General features: G+C 39.2%; 1 protein-coding gene across 6 annotated transcripts in view; it reads right to left on the bottom strand.

Moving 5' to 3' along the window:
- crppa (CDP-L-ribitol pyrophosphorylase A) overlaps positions 1 to 17,521 on the bottom strand; it is an 85,920-nt gene that overhangs the window by 48,306 nt on the left and 20,093 nt on the right. For 2 of the 6 annotated variants that reach the window (XM_044116280.1, XM_044116281.1), the window contains exons 7-9: positions 17,216 to 17,293; positions 17,028 to 17,120; positions 14,455 to 14,586 (exon numbers count right to left, since the gene is read on the bottom strand). In XM_044116280.1, coding sequence (XP_043972215.1) covers positions 14,455 to 14,586; positions 17,028 to 17,120; positions 17,216 to 17,293 — 303 coding nt within the window. Of the gene's footprint in view, positions 1 to 1,776; positions 3,283 to 6,794; positions 6,855 to 9,904; positions 10,241 to 14,454; positions 14,587 to 17,027; positions 17,121 to 17,215; positions 17,294 to 17,521 lie in introns of those variants that run through there. The other 4 variants (XM_044116284.1, XM_044116282.1, XM_044116285.1 and 1 more) reach the window with 4 other exon arrangements.

Below are 17,521 nucleotides of genomic sequence, written 5' to 3'. Positions count from 1 at the left end.
TGTTTCTGCTGCCTGCAGAGGTAATCTTCTTTAATTTACACAAGGAAGTAATTTGGCAAGAGGGGAAAAAATGCCACATAATTAAAAGAAATTTGACTTTCCTTTTTACCCTAAACTCCTCAGGGGCTTCTGGACCGGTACGACCCACTTTGAAATTTATAGTGCATGATATTAGACAGATCTGCTGCAACCACACATTAAGACAAACAAGGCCTCACATTTGATGTTAGAAGGGCTCCAGTGTTGTGGTTAATTTGCTTTGTGATTCCTCTCTTCTGTAACGCTTTTTTCTCTTCACTGCAGACCGGCTGCATGATGCACTTTTAATAGTTTTCACTCTCCTAACTTCATTCCTCCGTCTGCAGCGACTCTGCTTTGATTTAGTGTTTAGATGAGGCCCAGGGGAGACGTCTGTTTTCCTCTAATTTTTTTTAAGAAACCGCAGAAAGGAGTTTGACTTCGTCTCAGACGTTCTGCGCCGAGAAATGCTGCAAGCTTCGACTGGATTATTCATAAATATCCTCTGGACTTTTAAGAAACTTTTGATGCAGAAAATAATAAAAATATTTACTGAATTTTGTAAAGATGAAAAAAAATGTGAAGCTGCCTGGAAAACACAGAACAGGCAAACGAGGATATTTTTTTGCTGTGCACTGCAGAGGAAACACTTTTATGCATTTTATCTATTAAATCAAGCTGTACAAAATTAGATTCTGCAGTAACAGGCCCACAGCATCACAGACCCTCCACCTTACCCAACAGTGGCGCTTTTCTTTACTTCACATTAGACTCCATTTCGAGTATTTGTTGACAAAAAGTTAAATTTAATCTAATCTGAGTTAAAAGTCCAATGAAATTTATAAAATTTCCATTACATTTTAGTCAGGTTGATATTTTCAAGCAGCATATTTTCTGATGTATTTATTAATTTTTTTTGTTACAGCACCTTAAACTACAATGCTTCACCTGACCTTTTACATCTTCCTTCTTTATTTATTGTTGAGTACAAACAAAGACAGAACACTATAATATTTATAACCTGAGCTAATTTGAAATGCACAACCCCAAATGGGCTGTTAACAAGATAAAACTATTTAAAAGACTTTAAAACATAGAAATACAAAAAGCCAAATATAACAACCCTAAATGAGTAAATCTGATAAACCAACACAAAGTACTAAATGATTTAGAATGAGAAAATATATATAGACACGTGGAAATCGTAAAAGTTTGACCGTCTAAATAAAATCGTCTGCAAGTTTCATTTGCATGCAGGAGAAGTTTGAGTGCAGAAATTGGATTTTAACAGGACGATGAGAAATATTCATGGCAACAGCAATAATCTGAAAGCAAACATTTAGATTTTATAGGCTCTCAAATGTTTGGAAGAAAAGAAATCCTCCAAGAAATGTCAGTTTGTGTGACTGAGGTGGAAGGAATCTGATTCTTTTAAGGTGTTTCCAGATATTAGCGGTTTTCCTGGGAACGTTCCTAAAACAATCTGACTGCAAAAATAATCAACTTTGTGCACAGATTTAAAACGCTTTAAAAGTCACTGTTATTTTATCTTACGCATTTTAAAGCATCATATGGAAATATGTGAAGGCCATCATAGAGCCACTGCTAAAAGAAAAGAACCTCAGTTTAAAAGCTGCAGGAAACTCTGATAAATAGAAATATAAACTCTTATTGCAATATTTCAGGTACATTTACTTTAAAAAAAAAAACAATTTTGTTAATTATCTCCCTGGGTAACTGAATCAATGCATGCAAATATGAAAAACACATTTATTTAACCATCTTTAAAAGAGGCATTAACAATACACATTCAGCCTAAAGTTCAAACAAGACACAGAAGATGACAAAAATTAAGTATATCTTTCATTTTCTCAGAATTTATTTATATTTACAGAGAATATCTTTGACGAAGCAGAAGAAACGCACTGGAAAAATGTCGGTTTTTGTTGCCTGTGCTTTAATCACCGCTACAGGGAGGAAGATGTAAATCTGATTGCATCTTTTCAGCGTTTGTCAGATCAAAGCATTTTTTCAGACGTTATCTAAAAGCAGACATATCTTCTTCATACAGAACGTGTTTAAAATCTCCAGATCATCAGACGGCTGCCACCCAGGCGCATTGACCACGACCATGGGAAAACAAAGGGATTGTTCTGTTCTCCTCCCGCATATTGAACACAGCTACAGCAATTAAGCTACAGCTAATGTCTACTTTGTAGAGCTCTGTGGTCAGAAACAAAGGGGCGAAAAAAAGCCCTGAACTTTGCACGAATTTCTTAAAAATAAGCAAATCACAAAGGCTGATCGGAGGATCAAAGTTGAATCCTGTCTGGACTCCAGCAGTGAATCATTCCCAGCTTCAGAAATGTGGCTTTTGAAATACGAAACTTTTTTCATAAACATATTAAAATCAACTAGTTGCTTGCACAGTGGAACAAAAATAAGACTTTAGTTTTTCATTGACTCATGGCACAGCTTAAAGTAGTAGCGGGTGCCGCTCCGGCTTAAAATGTGGTTGAATAACACGAACAAAACCCCAAATGGATAGAGTTACATTACAGCAAAAGACTTTTGAGCACTCAAAGATGTTTGCGTGTTCATCTGCTTTTTGATTTACATCTATGTAACTTTAAATCAATTACCTACAGTGGAGCAATGCTATTTGGGGGAGTTTGGGACCACAACGGCTAAAATCTACAAATACCTCCCGTGAAATGCTTCCAACTGTCTATTTCAGTAGTTCAAACACTAGATATACTTTAATCTGCATTAATATGCATATAAGAAACTGTCTAATCACTTCTGCTAACACTACCATCCAATCAGCAAGGAAAATGAATGGTGCTCTTGGATTGGCTGCTTTGTAAATGCCAGCCAATAGTGTGTCAAGTTGTGTCTTGTTGGTACATTTCCAGGTTCCCAATCTACATTTTGTTATCATTTTCGATGTGTTCGACAAAATAATCCACAAACAGGCAACTTTTCCACAAATTATTTGGAGCTACATTCCACAGAAAAATCCACGAATAAGCAGGGATTCATGCTAAAACATTTTGGAGGCAAATAGTAACACTGTGCCTCAGTTGGCTATAAACTACTTTAAGACCAGTTTCTTCAGAGCGAGAGCAAAACAGGATTCAAAATCAGTAAATCAGAGTTTCTGAGAAGGTTTGAGAGAGTTGTGATCATGACTTTTTCCAAGTTTCAGCAACATGAGCAGAATTAAAACAGGAGAAAAGCGTGTTTGTGTGAGCAGGACTGCACCTGAAAGCAGAAAAATGAGAGCACATCAGAAATGCTTTATGTGTGAGTGGAGTGTCTTGAGTGAGAGCAGCACATCTAAATGAGAAGTCTGACTTTTAGACCAAAGATGTCGGCTTTTTGTAGTTGAAGGAATCAGTGCCACACTATGGACTAGAACTGGTTTGAGTTACCAGACGTTTGTGGGAAGCAGAGCATATTTTAGCTGAAGTGTTGATTGTTTAGACTAGAGCAAAAAATGTCTGTCTCTAAGTTAACATCCATGATTGGGATTACGTGCGTCAGACACCAAACATTTGAAACGAGAACCCACGTACCGACAACGCTAAACATGTGTAATATGATCCTGGAGGATTTGCATGTCTTCATCTTCATGTCCCAGAAGCATGGATCAGAAGGTAAAGGCTGAATCTCTGTCTGCAGCAGACCCGGTGTGGGACATCTGGTTTCATGAAATAAAACCTCAAGGAAGCTTTTAGATAAAACCCACAAGCAAATTAATCAGATTGATAGCTCTATTTTACATAATTGGCTGGATTTTGTTACTAACAATGTGGACTTAATTTTCACATGTTCCAAAAAAACTGCTCTTCAGGAGAGTGTTTTCTCTTTATTTTGTTACAGCCTGTTTCTACAAGTTTCACTTTACTATTATTGGACATAAGGGATCCCTACTTTCCACTTCATAATGATTAACAGCCACAAATCCACACTTCGAGCATTACCCTGCCAGACAGATCATAATTTATATGCAATAGTGGAAGAACTATCATTAGCAGTGAGGATCGCAATAAATGGGAGAAAGTGACACACTTTTTTCCAAAATTTATTGCAGAGCAGCTGTTACTTCCATTGCTGATTTGGCCAATCTCTTGGTGGCCTGGTGGAGTTTATGTATTTTCTTTCGCAGCAGAAAAGTCCAATCCCATAAATTAACAGATAGCATTGTTAGAAAACCTAAACAGTGATGCATATGATCTGATCAAGCAGCAACTAAAAGCAAAGAAAAAAAAATGACTCCCATGTGTTGGAATGCACAAACACACACAAAGGCTGTCTCTGCGGTCGCAAACATATGGAAAGGAATTTCAATTATTAGCCTGTAGTTTTGCTAACTGTTGAAAGGGGGAAAAGTCTGAGGAGACGTGACGCGACAGCCCTTTGAAACAAAAAGCAGAGGGAGAACGCAGGAGGAGCCCACCGGGGGGACCACACAATAAGCAAAGAAAGTCTCTCACTCTTTACTCCTAAATGCCACAGTTGCAATCAACCTTACCATCTAAGACAAGGCTGCCGCAGATCTTCTGCCCCACAAGAAGGGGCCATCTTTGAAGATGAAAAGTCCTAAATTTAGGACCTTTAATCGTGACAATTTGGACGTCAACTCTTTAATAGAAAAAGCTGGCATGACGCCTGATCCAGGCAAGCTGGAAAAGGCTGCTAGAGTCACACCAGCTACCATAAGTGACGCGGCCAAGAATATTAGGAGTTTTTACTGCCTCATTTCATCATCCTAATATTTTACTGTCAAAGAACTAATAGTTTTTTTCATCCACTTGAGGGCAGTATCATTGCCAGGAATGAAGCCAGACGGCGTTCTCCACTCAGGGAGTCTTAAAAGAAAGAGCAACCACCTGCCTTGACCCTTTCTGAACATTACTCTTGCATCTGTCCTTTCACAGATGCAGTTGTTTCTCTGAAAAATTCTCCCCACATGATCTGAGTGCTCCTGAAGCCCAGCGATACAATACTGGTAAAAACACCCGTTGCATTAGTCTGCGCAAAGATAGTGTTTCAGGGATTGTGACAGCTCATCCCTGAGTGGGTTTTGTGGTCGTTGGGCTCTCTTCCTCTTCTCTGTGTTTACTGACGACAGGCAGTAGCTAGGGGGCTGAACTGAGAACAGAGACCCCAGGTTCAATTACTGGTCAGTGAGAGGCCTGACTTTTACACGGCTGGCGAGGCTCAGATGACATTTTGTAAACACTGACGTGTTTGGTTTGGAGGTACTGGAGTCAGCGAGGATCATTTTAATTATGTATGTAATGTAATGAACAGGGGATTGATTTATTTAGACCTTGATAAACTGATTTCTTGACAGAAAAGTAGTGAATGAACACCTAAAGGAAGGTTTTTATGTAATTATTGTTAATTAGGGAGTGACAATACACCCAGCTTAGCAAACAAGATTATTCACATTATTCACATTATTCACATCAATAAAAGCAAGGTGAGATCTTGCCAATGCTTTAAACAAACCAAGACTTTTTGCCAAAAATAGAGAAGAAAATCTGTGTTTGTTTGTCTACAAAGTTGGTTTTGTCTGAGGAGGTGTGAGTGCACAATCAAACTCTGATGCTGACCAAGAAGCGAACTTTGGTTTGCTTGAATACCTCAGTTCGGTTGAAGTGAACTCTGGTGCAGTTCGAATGCGTATGTGAATGTCAAGCAGACCAGAGGCTACTCAAAAAGCAGAAAGGAGACTGTAGCGCAGGGCATTCTGGGTAAATACAACCAAAACAAAACGTGAGCAGGAGAAATGGCTTGTGGTCTTTTTCAAAAGAGAAATACTACAACCACTAAGATCTGATGCTACGCCATTTTTGTTTACATTGCGTGAAGAATGAAGTGACACTCGGTGACTTCTTCATGTTGATTCCTTCAGTGGTTCTTGGTGCAGCGCCACCACAGGGGAGGAGGGGGAACAGGTTTTTATTAATGAGTTTGGAACAACCTGGTAGTCAACAAACTTTGCAAATGGAAATATTCTCGTTCTAATAAAATATAGCACTTGTATTTATTTCCTCACTCTGGCAGTTAAATGCTGTAGCACCAAATAAAGCTGAGTCTGATTTATTTATGCACATTAATATGGCTAATATAGCTTATTAATACTGCACACTTGTGTCCATAATGTCTGAAGATTGTAACAAATTACTGTAATGTAGACTACTGTCGTGAAGCATCCTCAGATTTTCCAAAGGTCCCAAGAGCCCAGCAGATTTTGCTTCTGCATTTTTTTTTTAACCTACTTTCTAAATCCCCCGGAGAACAAATGCTGCCACCCAGCCCCTTCATGGTACAGTGATTTAGCTCTTTCAGTGCGGGTTTCCAAAATATCCTGTCTGGATTGGACAAACAAAAGTCACGTCTAACAGGTCCTCTCTTTCTGTTTACCCAGGACACTGAGCAGGTCTGTATTTCCACTGGATCCCCTCAGTGAGAAGTTTTTTAAACAAGCTCCGATGAGAGACGACTCTGTTTGAATTCACATCACTGAAAGACGAACCTCAAAACAGGGAGCCCAACAATGGGACCTTAGATTCAGAGGTATGAAAGCATGAAGGCACGGGTTGGGTACACAACCACACACAGTCTCAGCGGATGCCTCGTTTACTTATCACACTGTATCCCTTACCCAGGGAATCCAGGAGCACTCCACCTCACGGGGCACCGGAGGTCAGCTGCAGGTGCAGGAGTATTTTTGCAAAAAACATTTGTTAGAGCCTGATTTTTCTGGATTAGTGTCCTCAGTTCCACCCCTGATGCGAGCAGAAGATTGTCATCGCTGTGAGCTGGATACACAAACAGAGGTGCAACACTGTGTTTTTGTACTGTTGTCAAAATACCAGCATGCCACAGACTAAACAGCAGATAGCACAAATCGCAATTTTTCCATAGACAATGTGCGCAATCTCAAAAATGCAGGGCTAAGACATTTAAAAAGTTAAATGAAGGGTTCATGCACATTTTTGACATAAAATGTAGAAATAATTTAGTAATTGATTCAATTGTCAATCTAAAAATAGACCATTTGCTGAAAGAACATAATCAGAGCAGCAACTAAGACAAAACTTTACAAAAAATGTACACATACAGTATTTGATTTAAAAAAATCCTTCTTTGTGTCAAATTCAGTGGAGGAATTTTAGATTCACTTGGATCAAATTCTGTACAAAAAATCCCCTGTAAACACCTTTTGCAATACAATTATTAAATGAACAAGCAGCAGTATGAAGACCAAATGACACAGCACGGAGGTCGCGGATGAAATTATGAAGAGGTTTAAATCATGATTTCCTTCCTTCTGATAACCCCCTCGAAAAAAAAAAAAAGTAAAAAATAGGGCTTTGTAGTCCTGTCCTATAAAAAGCTAAATTGCGGAAGATCTTTTTTATATTTTGAATCTAAAATGTCCTTTTTCTTAAAAAATCTGATTTTGTTTGTTATAAGAAAATTTTCCAAGTTCAGTTTGTAACTGAACGGATAAAAAAAACAAAGGAAAAAAAGATATTTAGCCTTCATGGCCTAAATCCATGGCCTACATGCAAAAAATATCCTAAACAAACAATCCCTGCAGCGAAACAGGGTGGTGGAGGTATCATGCTGTGGGGATGTTTTTCTTCAGCAGGGACAGGGAAGACGGATGGAGCTAAAAACAAGTTGTTAATGTTCATTTAGCTCTTTGTTGTTTACTAATTAGGCAAACTGGATTATCTTTAGGTGTAAAAGGAGTCTGAATACACATGCAGGCGATTTTTTTTTATTCTGAAACATTTGAAAACGTGTGTATCCTTCCTTGTTACAAAAACCTGCAGTATTCTGACCCTTGAGGACTTTGGACGCCGTTGCTCTACAGCATCTCCTCTGTGAAGGCAAATTGTGCTTTAATTTATAACCTCTAACCATTTCTCTTAGTTTTTAAGATGATTTTGAGTTGCACAAAAACTGCAGGAGCAGAGCTAAAAGGTAAAAGCAAAGGGATTCACTAACCTAAATGAAACCTGAAGTCGATGATCTGTGGGTGGCCAAAAACATTCAGAGAGCAAGTGGCATAACTGATTTACATGCATGCTCACGCACAGCCTCCGTGATTGACTGTTTACAAACTGATTGTTAAGAGCGGCGAGCATTAATCTTCCCGGAGCTCACGCCATCTGTTTGACATACAAATCCCCGCTTGGGGAGGCATCTCCTGGTCATGTGAGCGAAGTCTCCACAGCCCAAATAGGGAGCGCCTTCTGGTCTTTCTAATCTAAGAAATCAAAGCTGGATAAACACCGCTCTGGTATGTCTAATTCCTCGAAGCCAACTCCAGCGGTCAAGTTTCACACATACCACCCTGCATCTGGAGCCTCCTCAGCAGGGAAGATAAATGTTGATACCAAGCACATGTCACAGCAGTGAAGGTTTCTCCATGATTCTGACTGCAGCATTCTACAAATGCATGGAGGAGAACGATGCTTGTGTTTCAGTCTGCGTGGAGAAGCAAGGATCCCACAGGAGCTGCGTCTCCATTACTAATATGAGCAAAATTCTGGCATTACATTCTGCTAATGTTGAAAAAAATGCAATTTAGCAATTCTGTAAGTCATTAAAAGTTATGCTGCCTCCAACCACTTCCTGTTGTCTTCTTTGTCTTTTCTGCCAGTAGTAAAATCCGGTTGTTGGGTGATACAGATTTCAGAATTATATCATAATCCATCCATTTTCTTCCTCTTATCCGGGGTCGGGTCGCGGGGGTAGCAGCTTCAGAAGGGAGGCCCAGACTTCCCTCTCCCCAGCCACTTCCACCAGCTCCTCCAGAGGAATCCCAAGGCGTTCCAAGGCCAGCCGAGAGACATAGTCCCTCCAGCGTGTCCTGGGTCTTCCCCGGGGCCTCCTCCCGGTGGGACATGCCTGGAACACCTCACCAGGGAGGCGTCCAGGAGGCATCCTGACCAGATGCCCGAGCCACCTCAACTGGCCCCTCTCGACATGAAGGAGCAGCGGCTCTACTCTGAGTCCCTCCCGGATGACTGAGCTTCTCACCCTATCTCTAAGGGAGAGCCCAGACACACTAAGGAGAAAACCCATTTCGGCCGCTTGTATCCGTGATCTCGTTCTTTCGGTCATGACCCAAAGCTCATGACCATAGATGAGGGTGGGAACGTAGATCGACCGGTAAATCGAGAGCTTCGCTTTTTGGCTCAACTCTCTCTTCACCACAACGGACTGGTACAGCGCCCGCTTGACGGCAGAAGCTGCGGCAATCCGCCTCTCGATCTCATAATATTTATTATAATATTTTGTAGTAATATTAGGATTATGACAGAAACCATGATAAAAAAAACTATTACTTATTTTTGAAGTAACTGTCTGGTTGTGACTGCAAGGCACAGCAAACAAATCCTGCTCTGGAGTAGGGCTGTAACGATTCCTCGAATGATTCAAGTTCCTCGATTATCAAAACTCCTCGAGGCAAATTACCTGCCTTGAATCTTCATTAAATTATGTTTTGTTATTTAACGCACCATGTTCCAGCGGGGTGATTATTTGTGTTGCGCAATACTCTCTCTTCCACCTATGAGTTATTCGATTACTCGAGTAATCGTCAGAATAATCAATATAATACTTGATTGCTAAAATAATCAAGCCCTAATCTGGAAAATCATTCCCATTTCAAATAGCATTCTTTAGGATGCCAGCTACTTAAGGAATTTGGATTTATACAATTACGTAAATTGCACATAGAGGCTTTAATCATATTTTTAAATTTACTGATATTTATTGATGCTTTCATTGGAAAAACATTGGTAAAAATAACATATTAATACAATACAATCGTTATAAGAAATGGTAAAAGATACGAGAAATCCCCAGAAACGCAGTAATTCAGTCTCCGACATGTGCAGCCCATTCAGTGGAATAGCTGGAGAAAATGTTGGAGTCTGTTAAAACCACAGTCTTCCTCAGTGAGGGTACAACTCTAGGAGTGTCACAGCAGCATCTTCGGCAGGTCGTGTATGGTTTCACTTGCCTCCTTTCAGGCCTCGATCCAAATAGGTAGAGGAGAATAGGCCTTTCTCTCCTTTACCTTTCTCTCCCTTTCTTCGTAATCTCTTCTCAGGTTCAGAAATCCCGGTCCGGGCTCTTTGAGGAGGAGGAAATATGGGGTTGGGAAAACATCAGGGCTCTCTCACTGCAGGGATTACAACACCCATATATCACGGTGACAACTCCCTTTTCAGCAGAAGACAAGTCACCAAGACCCTGTGGAGGAACAGATCCTATGACACTTACTTCCTGTCACAGGCGCAGACACTGATAGTTTTTACCGTCAGCGTTTTCACAACATCACCTCAGCGTACGAGGATCCGGTGTCTTGAGTGTTTCCCTGCCAACGTCTATAGACTTTCACGCATCTGATGTTTGGCTTGTGGGCATTTTCAGAGACGCAACAACAAATGGAGGGAAGCTCAAGAGAGGGGCTTTGATCACAGGTAGTTAAAGAGAGAATGCTGTTGGATCCGCATGACGCAATAATCTCTTTCTCCTCTTACAGGCTAACATTGGCAGCTTGCTGTTGGACACAGTGCGTCCGTAATCCCATTGATCTAAAGCAAACAAAAATGGCGGAGAAAAAGGGAAAACAATTTCCCCAACTCTTGAGAGAAATGGATTCAAATGTTTGAACAAAAAAAAATACCCAGAATATAGAATTATAACTAAAAAAAACTGTTTTCAAGACCAGAGGGCATTGGCAGTGAAAGACGACGGAGAGGTGAGGAAGCAAGTGAGAGCTGTTTATTCATCAATGCGACTACTATTAATTGCATTTTGCATATTGAGAGTAAATACTATTGTTGTTAAAACAAGAAACCAAGCTAAGACAGCTCCAAACGTCATCTCTACCGCTGCAACTCTGCCATGTGGGTGTAAATAAAATACCTAATACTCGGGCAGACCTGAGCTCTCCGTTTCAGTTCCATCAGCAAATTCTTCTCTATGTACACAGAGGCCAAGGCTCCAAGTTACCTTTGTCAAGTTGTCTTCCTGGCATGCATCTTTATTTACTTAATGGCAGAGAATGTCCACAAAATTATTGTGGCGGCGGTAGGAATGATGACGATCAGAGGTGGAGACCAGTCTGCCTCTATAAATGTTTTGAAAAGAAAGCCCCTCACCACTGATCTATTTTGTCCGGTGATTTTATCAGACAATCCCAATTGCTCCAAACACCAAGTCAACATTTGTCAAATCCTATTTGGTATGAAAGCAGCACAACAAGCTTTAAAGAATCACATTTACAGATACAACTGTGTAACAAAAAATTTACTTCCACTGAGCAAATGTCTGGACGGCAGCGTCATTAAGTATTTACAGCTTGCTCTGAAATTCAAAAGAAAATATGTGTTGACACTTCCAGCAGAAAAACCAGATCGGCCTTTGCCAAGAACAGAAAATGTAATCCAGATTTTGTTGTCAAGTGGAACTCACAACGTATTAGTTCTCATGAGATCGAACAGAAGAATGACTTTCTGAGTCCCTTCAAGGCTCCCACATTGATTTCTGGGGTGATTTTAACAGATTTCTAAAAACATTAACCAGGATCTAATAAAGGCATCTGGGAGACGTTTTCCTCATTACAACAAAAGGTTAACAGTGATTTATATTAGCCTGTTCTCTATTCCACTATCTCAGGCTGAAACATTTTATCATGGTGAAACACACATCATCTCTTTCCAATCCTGTTTTATCATTTTCTCTGTCCTGTCAGAGAAGGGGAACGGGTTGACAAATTATCAGCATTAGTCTCCATAATTCAGAGGAAAACCACAATGTCCAACATCTGACGCCAGAATCAAACTCATATGTGGGACAGCAGCGATTTGCACGGCCAACCAGCGAGGAAAAACGTCTCCTTTTAATTAGAACCAACACACCTCACCGTCTCGCCAACCACATACAAATCCAGGCAGACATACAAACTCATCATTTAAAGGTGATATATTATCATAATGATTCAGAGCTAGAAAACCAAAAATCTTGAAAGCCAGAACATGCATGTATATCAAAAAACCCAATTTATGTCCAAATTTTAAAACCCACAGTTCTAATATTCTTTGGTAGATCACAAGGATTTCTATAGAAACCAACGTTTACTAGTACCAACAGGGATTAAGTACACATTAATCACAATCAGATTTTCCACAGGTTTTTGCTAGGGCTGAAACAATTAATCAAATTAATCGAGAATAATTCGACATACTGAATTCATCATCACCTAAATAATTAATTGATTAGTAGTTAATTGGAGCATACAAACTCAAAAAAATGCAATCTTCTCAGACAACAACATACTCAAAGCGGTAAGCCAAAACTGTAGATATAATGTATTCAAATGCAGTAAAAAAAAAAAAAAAATCATATTAAGCATCTTTTACTGTCCATTTCCCAATCCAAAAGATAATCAACATTTTAGTAGACATATTTTTTTTCCACCACAGATACATTCTTTGCTACAAATAATCAAGTATTCATTAATGGAATCCTATGTTATTGAAATTCAGGCAATAAAACTTTTTTCTAAAAAGTAATTGAATTATTTCTAATTTTGAGTAAAAAGGCTTGAGTGGTTAAATGAAAAATCTGCCGACTAATCATCAGAGTAATTGATAGAATAATCGATTACTAAAATAATCATTAGTTAAAGCCCTAGTTTTTAAGTATTTTTAAAACATTCTTCCTTGAAACAACAAGAATCCTGCAATAAAGGAAAGAACAACGCGACGTTGGAGGATTGGAGGCAGAGGAAAGACTTTAGCCGCTCGGCAAGGTTGGTGGAATCAACTAACTAGCTCACTCTTTGGTTACCTAGCAACTCACTCATTCTTTGGTTACCTACAGGTGGTTGAGCAACCACTCAACCAGCAGCAGGAGCGGTTATAAGAGTCTGCCACTGTGCCTCATAAAAATAACGATTAAAACCAAAAACTAATTGATGATTATTGATAGACTGATATGAAATGTTTATATCGGGATACGTTTTTCAACCCTACATTTTATTACCTCTGTTTTTAACGTTTTAAATGTGCACTGTCAGAGGAAAAAAAAACAAAAAACACATTACTAATGTCTGCGGATTACTAACTGCTTCTTGCAAATGTTCTTTCCTTCAACATTTAGCAATAACTAGCTGTGTCTGGCCCAAAATCAGCGACAGCAGACTTATTGTCTCATAACTGGCCACAAGTCTAGCATTAGCTAATGCACATCCAAACAACAAAGCTGGCCAGAATGGGAAAAGAAATTACGCCTATTTGAGCACTGCCTGATTTTCTGCCAGTCTGTTAAGTCTTAAAGCTACAAGTCCCAAAGGCTTCTTCCTCCTCACTATAAACATAATAAATCATCAGATAAATCAAATTTGACTGGAGGAGTTTGTTATCGCTACTTTTGTTCTGGATTTGATGCCGGTTATGTTTCGCTTTCCAAACACAACATCGACCCTCTGCAGCATCTTTCGGCTAACTTCGTAGCTGACTTGTAGTTCGTTTTTTGTTAATGATCCAATGATCTTGCCTAAAATAAATCGTTATCATACATAACCTTTAATAGTTTTTTTTAAGTAAAGAAGGTTTGAGGAAACCTGGCCTGCTAAAACATCTCCTCGCCTGAGGCTTTGACGCTTTTAGCATTTGTAAAGTCATGCAGCTGCCAGGAAAGCCTCATTTGTCAGAAGACTGCAATCAGCCATGAACATAAATCTTGCTGAATGTCAAATGTAAGGCCAAAGAAGTCATGAATATTCAACATTTGTCTTGTGTTTCCTGCACAAATCTGGGCTAAAAAAAGCTAATTTTTATTTGATAGCTCTGGTAGCCTGAAACCAGACTCTTCTCCCACTGAAACATGAACATTTCAGAATGTATGTAATCCTGTAATTACTGAGTTGTAACTCATGGATTTTAGGTCAGACACATCCACTTTAATAATCTCAGCGCAAGTTTGGCTGACTTCGCAGAGGATTCCCATGACACAAGGTTCAAACAAAGTGGCTTGGCCTACATGAAGCTTTACACCTAAAGCACCTTTCCGTCCGTTTTATCTCTCTGGCTTTCAGTTCAGACGTACAGCATCGGAAAGGAAGAACGCCGACATCCTGTTCTTTAAATCACACAGGCTGGTCGACATCTTTTCCCACTTGCACACAAAAGGTGGTGAGCAAAACTTTGCTCATACGGACGATAAAGACGGCAACCTTGCCTGAAGCCAAGACATTTGAACAAAACTCTTTTCCCATCTTGTTTTGTTTGGCCTCTCCCTAAATGTGCATTCCTCAGGAAGTCTGAGCGCTCCTAACGAAACGAAACAAAAGAAAAAAAGAGAAGTGTGAAAAGACAAAGCCCTTACCTCGGGCTGATGAAGCCGGATGCCATAGAGAAGAATATTTCGGGGCCTAGCAGCTGAGGCCAGGTCTGTCAGAGCAGCAGACTCCGTCGCTCTCCTGATGGTAGATGGCTCCTCTGTGACACTCAAATGCATCTATTTAAAAAAAAAAAAAAAAAAAGAGTATTTAAAAAAACAGGGACAGGTTATTTTGCTTTATTTTATTTCCAAAATAATCCCAAAGACACATGTTATTCTTGAAAAGTCTCAGCTAATTAGGAGAAACAATTCAAAGCTGTCATGTTATTTTCTTTGAACACATAATTATTTCAATCTAGCTTAATATCAATCTCACATTTTAAGAGAGATTATTGAGCAAAACAGAAGGATTTTATCAACAGAGTCATGCAGGGCCAAAACTCCACACAAATCTGTCCCAATATAAAAAAAAAAAATGGGGAACAAAAGATACTGAAGACTGGAAAGAAAGTATTTTTCAGACCAGAATAAATGAACAGAGATGCGCCCAAAATCAGGTGAAAACAACAAATTTAAATGACTGATGGCTCTGTTAAGTTTGGATTGTAATGATTCATATTATATTATAGACTATCCTGGTAGCATTGTGCTTCAACATTAGCTGAGCTAATGTTTAGCGCTGGTGCTTTAGCATTAGCACAATTAACTTTAGCTAGCAGTACTCAACACTTTTCATTTGTTGATATTTTTGGGAAGGCTGCAGCAGAAGCTAACAGAATGTCTTATTAAAAAAAAGAAAATCCCTGGTTTTAATAATCCAAGTGTTGATCTGGTGGAAATGCAAATTTCAGTCGGCATTGCTTGGATAAAGCCAGTAATAAACCCAAACTGTTGCATCAAATCACAGGTGATATTCTGCCAAAGTTATTTGATGTACAAGTTGCACCATGCTGAAAAGTAAATATTTCAAAAGCATAATTAAAGAATTAATATTACATTCAAGGCCATAAAAATGTCTCACTGAAAGTGCAGTTGTTCTCACTGTCAGGTAAAAGCCACGAATAACCTATTTTCTGTGGGTTAAGTTCTTTAATTGGAAGGCTTCTGGCTTAATCCTCACCTTCCTTTCTTCCTTATTGAGTCATTTTATCAATTTCCATGTGAAAACAAACTTGTCACTGATTTCTATTTTATCACTGAAGGCCTGAATGTGAAGCAGCTAAATAGCTTCATAGGACTTAATCTGATCTCCCTCCAATAGAAGCAGTTTCATATTCTTGCTTGGATTCATCTACATGGGACAAAAGGGGATTTTTATCAATAAAAGCTGGCTGAAATATTAATAAAACTCATGATTTATATCTCAGCCTCCCAGCCAATAATTTGTCATTGGAACAGAGCGTCCAGCTCGTTTGTGTCCTGACTTTGTTTGCAGCCACATCAGGCCCAGCGACCAAACTCTCAGACTGTCTTATTGTCTCTGCTTTCAACCCAAGACAAACAAGAGCTGTTACATATGTAAATAAGCTTTTCACATATAAACTAAAGGAAAACAACCTTGAAATGAATAAATAAGCTCAATTTGCCTTTAAGGTGAAGGAGAGAATGTATTTGGTCTTGTTATGACCGAGCGGTGGATGCTCTACTAACGAAGCCGTCAGTGACTGAATCTGCAATAAAAATAACACTCTGTGACATTTACACTCATTTCATTAGAGTGCTGTGATGTAATGTGTTTTTTTGAGCTCATGTTCCAAAACTGGGAACAGGTTTCCAAGATTTTGGTCATCTGGGGAGAAAAGTTAAAAAGTTTAGACTGCCTTCATTAGCTGAAGAGATGACTTTCACATGTGATCACATGTGGTTCACACAAATTTTACATGTGAATGATGTGAATCACATGTGAAAGCACATGAATACGTGTGATTTTGGAACGTTTCGTGGTAAAATCACATGTGATTCACATGTGAATCACACATTCCCAAATGAAAATCATATGTGATCACGTGATTTTCACATGTGAAAATCACACCAAAAAATCACGTTTTCACATGTGATTTTCATCTGATCACGTGATTCACATGTGATTTTACCACGAAACGTTCCAAAATCACACGTATTCATGTGCTTTCACATGTGATTCACATCATTCACATGTAAAATTTGTGTGAACCACATGTGATTTTCATGGGATTTTTTTTGTAAGGGAACAATGTGAAAAAAGTCATTATTTTAAAATATCTGAATCACTTGGGCTCATGGTTAAACTATATTAATAACATATATTATTAACAACACTCTGTAGCCACAGCAAGGCCTGATTTTACACCCAGACCTGCAGAATAATAAAAATAACACTTTTATACAACCTTCCTATCAACAGGAAGTAGGCAGGAAGACCTGAAAAAGCAACACAAATTAGAGAAAAACAAGACTGATTTCAAGACATCAGTCTTGAAAGGGTTACAAAGTCATTTCTCCTAAACTTAAAGGGAACCTATTATTCAAATTAAGGTTCAGGTTGGCAGGAAGGAAATGTCTCAATAGATCAGAACAATTAGTTTTAAAATGCATATCGAAGCGTCGACATGGCTGTAGAGTCCTGGCTGTTTACTCACCCAGATGATCACTGCTGGGTTGAGAAGAGCTCGGTTTTCTGCCTCTAACGCCTCAATTATGGCCTCCACTTCTGAAGGGCAAAATGGATCGACCTGGAGATCGAGGAAAGCAATTATTGAAGAAGATGGGTGCAGATAATTGTTGCTTGGATGTGTTTTAACTTTACTAGATGAAACAGGAAACTTACAGAAACCTTAATGAAGTTCCAGTTTTCCAGCAGATGCCTGGCGTTGTCTCCCATCAGATCTGGCGTGACGTTCAGCTCCTGCAGGGATATTTCAAACCTTCAAATGACGACTGGTGCATTCGAGGTCGAGATAAAAAAAACTGACTTCAGTGCTTTAGGAATCTTCTGGTTCTTGTCCCTTTCACTCCTTTGTTCACAACCACAAGGTTTCCTGACGTTTATAATTACATGATTACAGAAATTAAAAGCCAGAATGCTCTATAAGGCCTTTACTCGTTCTTTTAGTTAAGGTGGCAAGAGCAAGGA

Source organism: Gambusia affinis, linkage group LG05, assembly GCF_019740435.1.
Source record: "Gambusia affinis linkage group LG05, SWU_Gaff_1.0, whole genome shotgun sequence".
In the NCBI taxonomy this organism is placed as follows: Eukaryota; Metazoa; Chordata; class Actinopteri; order Cyprinodontiformes; family Poeciliidae; genus Gambusia; species Gambusia affinis.
This window is presented reverse-complemented; position numbering and strand designations above follow the sequence as displayed.